Here is a 9,619-nt window from a genome sequence, read left to right as displayed (position 1 = left end):
TCTTATTGGTGATGACAAGGCGATACAATCATTGACCGCCAATGTTTCAGCTAATCTTGATGATTTTAAAACAATTTTCAGTCTGTTTTTAGTTGAGAAAAGAAACAGTTTAAAATTCGTATATAATTATGATAAAAAATAGCACTTATACGAAAGTCTCTCACGAGACTAGTTACATTTCCGTTGGCGCCCCTTGAGTGAACAATATATCTGCACTCCGACCCTTTACCAATACATGTGCATCTGTACAACTCACACTAATAAAAAGCGGCTTCACTTATTTGGATAAACACCCCTTCCTGCACTTTTTATTCAATGCCGTAGACTCACAGGGTAAAAAATCTGTCATCCCTTTTTTCGAACTTTCTTTCTCCCTTACTCTTCATTGAATCTTGAACTTTGCCTCTTCGTGTAGTAGCAGACCATGTATTTATTTATCAATAAAAACAGCTAAAATATGGTTCGCAAATTAAAATACCACGAACAAAAACTTCTGAAAAAAGTTGATTTTATAACTTGGAAAGTCGATAATGGTGGAAAGGAAAATGTGATTTTGCGAAGGTACAACATTCGAAAAAGGGAAGACTATACAAAGTATGTTTTTACTTCGTAAATTATGCAGTATTATAAAATAATTCTTTTAGGTACAACAAACTATCGCGCAATGTTCGGGAACTAGCTGACAAAATAGCAAAACTGGAAAGAAACGACCCGTTCAAAGCAGAAGCAACAGAAATATTGCTAGAAAAATTGAATGCCCTTGGCCTGGCGGCAAATAAATTAGATTTGGAAATGGCAAGTCGAATCTCAGCAAGCAGTTTTTGTCGCCGAAGATTGCCTGTAATCATGGTTAAACGTAAGTTGATAATAGCCATGGTTCCTTTGGAAACATTTATGGGTCAAAATCATGGACGTGGAGGTGGAAAATTTGATATCCAGGCAATTTTTTTAAATCAATATAAGATTTTATTAAAGTTTTTTTCGCATTTACCAATTAAAATAGTAGGCATCTAGGAATATATGTTTCGCTTAGAAAATCGAAAAGTTTCCATTTATTTTGTATTGCATCTAATATACTCGAAAACAGCGTTCCCGGACATGTCCATAACTCAAAAACTGATATTCAAATGACTTAAATACACATTAAAGTAAAAAAAAAAATATATGTTATAAGCTCGTTTTAGTTTTATTTTAAGTAGCGCACATCAATTATCCGTCACTCCGCTTGTTTTGGGGTAAAGGAGAATGGGCATTTTGGACGTTGAGCGGCCATTAATAAAATTGGTATCAAATAAAACGACTATAACATAGGAAAAACTTTTATTAGGGACGTTTCGAAGTATTTCGTTAAAAATGTAAGAAAATGCAGTATTAGTATCGTTAATGCATTATTCAATATATGAACGACAAATTGGTTTATATTTTTATTTGGAACATAAAATATGATGCTCCGTCATTTTCCCTGAGTATGAAGTCATTACTCTTGAAAATCCGACCAATAGAACTCATAATATAAGATTTTTAAGACAACCACTTCAAGATTTTGTTCGAAAGTTTTCAAACAATTCAAACTAACAAAAAATTGAATAACGAAACTCTCAAAATAGTCTTGAAACTGTTGTTTTAAAATGCTTACAGTTTGGGCTCTAGTAGTTGGATATTCAAGATAAAGGTCTTCAGATTTACGGAAAAAGGGGAGAGTATCGTATTTTGCACCTAAAATACACACATAAGATACAACTTTGAGAAAATCTGCATAAAGTGTTATATGCAAAAATGGATTTTATCCGTTTTTGGAGTACGTCACAAGGATAAAACTTCTCCACAATATATGTAAACCTTAATTGCATCAAAAAATAACAAATTCATTAATGGCCGCGCAACGTCCACATTCCATACAAACTTGCCCATTCTCCTTTACACTAAAATTTATTTTTTTTGGCGATACTATGATCAAAAATTGAGGTCAATAATATATAATAGAAATAAATTAAGGTCAAAACGTCATTTCCGGGAACGCTCTCAGAATGTGAATAAATAATGTGGTCTTACACTCATCATTTTTTTTTTTTGGGTATGGCTGCAATATTCACTCTTATCAAAATAGTTACCAAAAAACAAGAAAAAATTTGGTATTGCCTAAGTAGTTCGGGCGTAGAAATTGGTCTGAACCAAGGAATAAAGTTATATTTGATTTATTTAAGATAATACTTCTAGACCTCTTAAGTCGTTTTGAAGAGATCACCATCATTTCGGGGAACGTTTTTCTAGTACTAATTTTTGGGGTTTCGCGGTAAATTGAAAAATATACATTTTTGTGCTCTGCCTGTTCATGACCCGACAGCTAAAGCGATTATTTGAGCATGAAATTTTTATCATAAAATAAAGTTGAATTTCCCACCTCCATGATTTTGACCCTTATCTACTGCTTAGTACTTAAAGCAGCTTTGAACTACCTTTTTAATATAGCAAAAGTATTTCAAAGTAGTTATAAGTACTAAGCAGTAGATAAATGTTTCCAAAGGAACGCAACTAATAAGTTATCGAAAAATGACACTAACTTTTATTATATTTTTGGTAGAAAAACTTTCAGAAAACATAAAAAGTGCTACAGATCTAATAGAACAGGGCCATGTTCGGGTTGGCCCAGAAATGATAAAAGATCCAGCTTTTATTGTGTCAAGAAACTTGGAAGACTTTGTTACTTGGGTTGATGGATCGAAAATTAAAAAGCATATATTGGAATACAATAACATGCGGGATGATTTTGATTTTTAAACTTGTTTTATGAAGACAATAAAAAACACATTTTGGAATTGTTTTTATTAAAATAAATTTAAAGCTGCTGGTTTGCATGTATATATGTAGGTACTTTTGCACCATGCCCCCTATTACCCATCTCACTTTTATACGCCTAGAACTTTATTCCTATACCATAATTTTAGGTTCTCCCGAATGAAGTGCCTGTGAAGTAAAATATAAAAAAAACGCTGTGAAAATTAAAATGATACCATTTTTATCACTTCACAGATCGGGAATTGACCCCCAGGAGTTCTATTTTTTACGAATCCTAAACTTGCCCTATAGTTGCTGCCCCCTGCAAATCCTTTGCTTTCATCCCTATTACGATTGCCAACTATCAATTGAAAGTTAATAAAAATTCCAAAATTTGGTGTTTTAAAATCTAATTTGGGGGAAAACTGGTAATTTGTTAATGGGATTTTTCAATTACATTTCAAATAATAGCGGTTGGCTTCATTCTTTGTTTTCAATTTTTTTTGCAAATTAGATAATAAGAGATCGAAATTTATTTTTTATCAACTATCAATTAATAGTTGACAATAGTAATATACAGCCATGGACAGAGAAATAGCACACTATTGAAAAAAATCATGCGAATCGAATTTTAGATGTTAGGAATACTTTTTTAAATTTGTTTTCTTTTGGTATATTGTCGAAATAAAGTGATGGAGACAAAAATATCTACCGTTATTTTCTATATTTATTTGCACTAGCAATATAATGCTTTTCCTGTCTCTTTCGCTAGTGAACAAAGAAAAAGCACACATTTGTTTTACCGTTAAATTTGTATTCCTCGTTCAAAAGTTGTAAACGAAAATGCATTTATTTTATTGCTAATATTTAATTAACAAGTATTTTTGAAAAAAAAATAGGCAGAAAAAATAATTAAACTGCGAAAAAATAGAGAATTACTTTCGATCTTCATAGTCAAGGGAAAAATCCTTCTCAATTAGCTTAAACTCTAAATTTTTCGAATAAATGATGGACAAAGCCATTTATTTAGAAAGAGCAAATATAATTTTAAACTCAGAAATTAAATTGCGTTAACTTCATCCCCGCAAAACTTTATACGAGGCCTTTTAAGACGTCTCGCACGATTTTGCTCGAAGTAAATATAGAATTCGGTGAAAAAAGTGTGAAGCAGACTTTTAAGAAGGATAATTAATGATGGTGAGTTGTATAGACGGGAAAGCAAGAAAAATCCAATGATATAAAAAGACACATCAAAGATCGCCTAACATTAGCTAAAAAACATCTGAATAAAATCATGCAGTTTTGAATGAGAGTCTTTTGGAGTGATGAAATAAAGGTTAACCGCATTGAAACCGATGACAAAAAATTTGTCCATCGCCCAAATTTTAAAAGGACAAGCCAGAGTATTATTTCAAGTCGATGAAACTAGGAGGATAGGATTTGATGTTCTGGGGCATGGTTCTGGGTTCAACTGGCATGGTAAGGACCCATTGGTTAGGTGGATGGCAGAATTGATAAATTCTTTTATCTTAATATTACATTAGAATACCAAAGAACCATTTTTCTCGCCAGCTAGCTAGATAATCATACATGACAATGACCAAAACATGCATCAAAAATAGTACAAGATAGGTTTTCGGACGAAAAAATCGATGTTTGCACCTAGCCATCTCAAATTTACGATCTTAACCCCATAGAAAATTTATAAATTGATGTCAAGGTTAAGCTTGGGGAAAACAAAATTCGAGAATCCAAAACGATCTTTGGGCCAGAATCAAGGAAGCGTTGTACCGTACTCCACAAAGTGGATACCAGACGTTAGTTGCAAGTTTACCAAAGAGGTACCAAGGAACTTTGAAAAACCGTGGTCTACTTACAAGTTACTAACTTAGTAGTATTAGTCTAAGAGCCCACAGCAAATTTTGGGAGTGGAGGTATAACAAAAATGTGAGTATGCAGTTTTATAGCCTTATGCATTCTAATAACGAATCCAAAAGTCTGGCAGCTTTAAATCGCGGCTTTATATGATTTCCGAGGGGTTAAATATCGCGAGCTTTCCAATTAATGTGAGTTGGCTAAATTAACACAAAATCACATTCTGATTATAAGGACTGATACTCTGTCATGTTCCCTAACCCTGAAGACATCAATCTTGGCGATATGCGATTAATAGAACTCAAGATATGAGCTTTTTTTAAACCTGGAAAATTAGGACTTGCGGACATGAGATTTTTTATAGAATATCCAAACAAAGATAGAAACAAAAAAATTAGCCTATTAGCACTAATTCCAAGATTGTACCAGGATGTTTTTAGTGCGTATCCCAAAACTTCCCCTTTTTCAAAAAATACCAATTTTTCATAGATATGAATGTTTTTTTCATTGCATTTTTTTGATTCTTAATAATAATGCTTATGAAAACCTTCATGCAAAATTTGGTTCCTTTACCATAACTTTTAGGGGTTTTTCGGTTGTAAGTTTGCAACTGTTATAATAATATAGATTGACAGATGAAAAATTGGTATAACTTTTTTCAGAGACGTCAGATTGTCTTGATTTTAGATTTTTTGGCATAAGCATTAAAAAATACCTCGAAGACATGTATCATATGTGTATATAATACCATTGCCTATTATTGCTAATTTTGAAAATCTCCTTTCGCGCTTTGACCTTGAAAATCGCGACTTGCGGACATTAGATTTTTCTAGACTTTTGAGGTATGTTATAGAATGCCAAAACGAAGATATTGAGCAAAAAAATTTCTATTAGCATTCATTCCGAGGTGAAACCCTTATTTGACTGGATTATGTAAAAAATACCTATAACACAATAAATAAACCCAGCAAACGCAGAACTACAGAAAAAACCGGTGAAATATGTACGTAAAAGAAGTACTTCTTTTCCACTGAAAAAAGATAGGAGCTCGGGAAAAAACTCAGTTATATACTTTCTGTATATAAGAATACGTGAAGCAGCTATCTCTTTCTTGCATGCAGAATGAAATAAATTTCCCCTCCATTAATAGTACAGGCAAATGTACTTCAAAGGTGCATCAGCGAAGCACTTCTGGAAGTGGTTCTGATGTACATTTTCCAGTACTTTTTTACCTACAGAAAAAGCAAAGAAACTTGTCTTTTTAAAGTACTTATTTGGACCACTTTCATGGGTTTATATCCGTACTGCTAAAATCCATATTTTAATTTCATCTGAAAATAAAAAAATCTTAAAAAAAAACTAAAAATTCTTTTAAACAACTATTATTTAATATTTTATTGGAAAAACACAAAATAGTTTTTTTTTTGAAACAAAATACATAAAAAAAAGATCCTTGGGCACGCGACTGTGGCCTGGTCAGTTGAGAAAAATGAAAAAGAAAAAAATACTCTGCAGTCTGCACTTTGGTGGTAGTTTTTGTATCTTGTTAGGCTCAAGCTGCTGTAAACTCAGTCAATGATGTCTGGAATTGATCGCCACTAAAAGATAGAAAAATCAACAACTTTATAATTTATAAATTTTATAATCAGCATACCTTTATTTTCCAAATCAATTGGTGGTTGTTTTTTATCATTTTTGTATTACTTTTTTTTCTAAATGCACAAGGCTGAGGCTGTGCATTTTGATGGCGGAAATAAATTTTTGTGGCGTGCCGAAGAATTTGTGTGGTAGATATTTTTTAGAGAAAATAGTTTTTGTTAATTTTATAGAATGAATTGTAAATAAACTCTAATAATTCACTTTGTTCAAAAACACTCTGCTTTTATAAATCACATCTTCATTGTAAATTTGAATTTTATTGAAATTAAAACGTACAGATTTTTCTATCACTTTTCTGTTCGAATATATCGAAGTACACGTGTTTCCTTTTAAATAAGTATTTTCCTTTCGAAAGATTTTCTCTAAGCTTTTCATCAGGTTATGGGCCTAGGTCTCGCAGATTTTGTTTAAACGTTTTAATTGAATTAATTTATATAAAAAAAAACTAGAATATGGCTTCAAATGTTGTATCGTTAGAAAAGCTGAAGGGGCGAGAAAATTACGATGTATGGAAGATTGCGGCCAAATCCTATTTGGTAACTAAAGGACTTTGGAGTTGCTTCGAGGCAAATTTGGAAGCCACAGCAACTGAGGCACAAAAAGCCACCGATCTGAAGGCGAAGTCTGAATTAATTTTGTTGCTTGAATCGCAAAATTATTCATACATAGCGGACTCTTCTACGGCTAAAAGTGCATGGGATAGCCTTACGAATGCATTTGAAGATACTGGTCTCTGTAGGAAGGTGGATTTGCTGAAGCAACTGGTTCAATTAAGACTGAACGAGTGTGAATCCATGGAAGACTACGTGAACAAGATGGTGATGACTTCAATAAAGGTTAGGAAGGCAGGTTTGAATATAGACGATAAGATTGTGGCGTCGTTGATGTTGGCGGGGTTGCCAGAAGATTTCAAGCCACTAGTGATGGCTGTTGAAAATTCAACCAAGTTGTTAACTAGCGATGCTGTGAAGACTCTTCTTCTACAGCAAGTCAAATACGATGCCAAGTCATCTGGAAATGCAATGTACGTCAAACCAAAGTTCAATTTCAAGAAAAACAAGTTACAATCAAAATTCAGGTGTCACAACTGTGGTGAAATCGGTCACTTCGCAAGGCAGTGTCAGAATAAGAAGAAATTTGGCAACACGTCAAACGATATTGCTATGTTTTCATCGTTTTTAGCAAAAAAAGAAGTCTCAGGAGATGCCTGGTACATAGATTCAGGGGCATCGGCACACATGACGAAATCGAAGTCATTGTTGAAGAATTTAAGACCATCAGAGCATAGAGAGATTGTTGTTGCAAATAATGCAAAATTGCCAGTGAACTGTGTGGGTGATGTTAGTTTGACTCTTGTGGATGGTATGAAAAAATCAAGTGCCACGATATATGATGTCCAATACGTTCCAAATTTATGCGCAAATCTGATTTCTGTTAGCCAATTAGTCAAAAATGGGAAAACAGTTCGATTTGAAAAGCAATGCTGTAAAATTTTCAATGAACATAATGAAATGATAGCATCGGCGTCGTTGGTTAACTGTATGTACCGATTAAATTGTATTGTACCTAAACCACTTTTAAATTATTCCATCGCATTGAGTGCTCAGAACGAAACTCAATTATGGCATCGTCGAATGGGGCATATCTGTGAAGACAATTTAATAAAATTGAAGACAGCGGTTCATGGTGTATCGTTTGATGCAAAGATGGATGAAAAGTGTGTTGTATGCATTAAAGGAAAGCAAACAAGAGAACCATTTAAGTCGATTGGTACCCGTGCGAATGCTCCTTTAGAGCTGGTCCATTCAGATGTTTGCGGACCGTTGCCAGTGAAATCCTGTTCTGGGAACAGATACTTTGTAACATTTGTGGATGACTTCTCCCGAAAACTATTTCTTTATCCACTGAAGCAAAAATCTGATGTTTTCGACACGTTTTTAACATTCAAAGCTCTGGTAGAAAACCAATGTGGCAGAAAAATTAAAGTTTTTCGGAGTGATAACGGCACGGAGTACTGCAATTCAAAGTTTGAACGATATTTGTCTGGATGTGGCATTCAACATCAAAAATCGGTCCCGTATACACCGCAACAGAATGGGGTTGCAGAGCGGATAAACCGAACCATTATAGAACGAGTGCGTTGCATGTTGTTTGATGCCAATCTTGATAAACGTTTTTGGGCTGAAGCGGCATCGACAGCAGCATATATATTGAATCGAGTTCCCTGCAGAGGTGAAAAAGAAAAGACTCCCGAAGAATTATGGTCGAACATAAAACCAGATTTGAAAATGTTGCGAGTGTTTGGATGTAAAGCGATGGTGCACATTCCAGGTGAAAAACGGAAGAAGCTTGATTCAAAATCAGCTGAATGTGTATTTTTTGGCTACAGTACCGAATCAAAAGCTTATCGTTTGTACAATATGAAAACACAAAAGATTATTGTGAGTCGTGATGTTGTCTTCTTTGAGAATTGCCGAAATGAAAAATCAACTGATGAAAACCAAAATGTGAACAGCCCTTTTGTTTCGATTTTTGAAGAACATACTGAACATGATTCGAATTCTGAGACTGTTTCCCTGTCTGAACATCAAGAAGTAGAAACGGAGAGTAGTTCTTTTGAAACTGAAGCTCAAATTGTTGAAACCGAGAGTAGTTCTTACGAAACAGACGAAGGCGACGCCAATTCCATAAGCCCAGAGTCAACTAGCATTGAAGATGAAATACAAGCTGAATTGAATCCGGCCGAAAAAGATGAGGTTGTTTTGCGAAGATCCAATCGTGTGCGGAAGCCGAATCCAAGATATGAAACAGGTTTAAGTGCTATATTTGAAAATACTGATCCAGAGACTGTGGAAGATGCTTTGGCACGTCCTGACAGAGCTATGTGGCAAGAAGCAATGAATGTTGAATTTGAAGCTCTTCAGTCTAATAAAACATGGGATTTGATGGATCAGCCGAAAACGAAGCACCCCATTAAATGCAAGTGGATATTCAAAACAAAACGAGGAGTGGATGGTGAAATTTTAAGCTACAAGGCCCGTTTGGTAGTAAAAGGCTGTTCTCAAAAACAAGGCATTGACTATCAAGAAACTTTTTCGCCTGTAGCTAAATATTCATCGATTCGTTTTTTAATTGCTCTCGCATCGAAGTTCGATCTCGACATTCGTCAGATGGATGCTGTAACGGCATTTTTGAATGGGGACCTAAAAGAAGATATTTTCATGGAGCAGCCGACAAATTTCAGTGACGGGTCAAAAAAGGTATGTAAACTGAATAAATCTTTATATGGCTTAAAGCAATCGAGCCGCGT

The 9,619-nt window shown here is 34.2% G+C and overlaps 1 protein-coding gene across 1 annotated transcript; it reads left to right on the top strand.

The window, feature by feature from the left end:
- The first annotated feature begins 367 nt into the window (after nt 1-367).
- Nucleotides 368-2,816, top strand: LOC129918462 (U3 small nucleolar ribonucleoprotein protein IMP3). The gene is made up of 3 exons (XM_055999047.1): nt 368-594; nt 645-856; nt 2,582-2,816. Exons 1-3 carry the CDS (start codon nt 458-460, stop codon nt 2,776-2,778), a joined length of 546 nt encoding a protein of 181 aa, XP_055855022.1. The 5' UTR covers nt 368-457; the 3' UTR covers nt 2,779-2,816.
- The last annotated feature ends 6,803 nt before the right edge of the window (nt 2,817-9,619 follow it).

The sequence above is a fragment of the Episyrphus balteatus genome, chromosome 1, assembly GCF_945859705.1.
Source record: "Episyrphus balteatus chromosome 1, idEpiBalt1.1, whole genome shotgun sequence".
Classification (NCBI taxonomy): domain Eukaryota; kingdom Metazoa; phylum Arthropoda; class Insecta; order Diptera; family Syrphidae; genus Episyrphus; species Episyrphus balteatus.
This window is presented reverse-complemented; position numbering and strand designations above follow the sequence as displayed.

Coding starts and splice junctions, on each gene's coding strand:
- LOC129918462 (XM_055999047.1), top strand. CDS start 458: ATGGTTCGCAAATTAAAATACCACGAACAAAAACTTCTGAAAAAAGTT. Junction 595..644: donor AAAAGGGAAGACTATACAAA/GTATGTTTTTAC, acceptor TAATTCTTTTAG/GTACAACAAACTATCGCGCA. Junction 857..2,581: donor GCCTGTAATCATGGTTAAAC/GTAAGTTGATAA, acceptor TATTTTTGGTAG/AAAAACTTTCAGAAAACATA.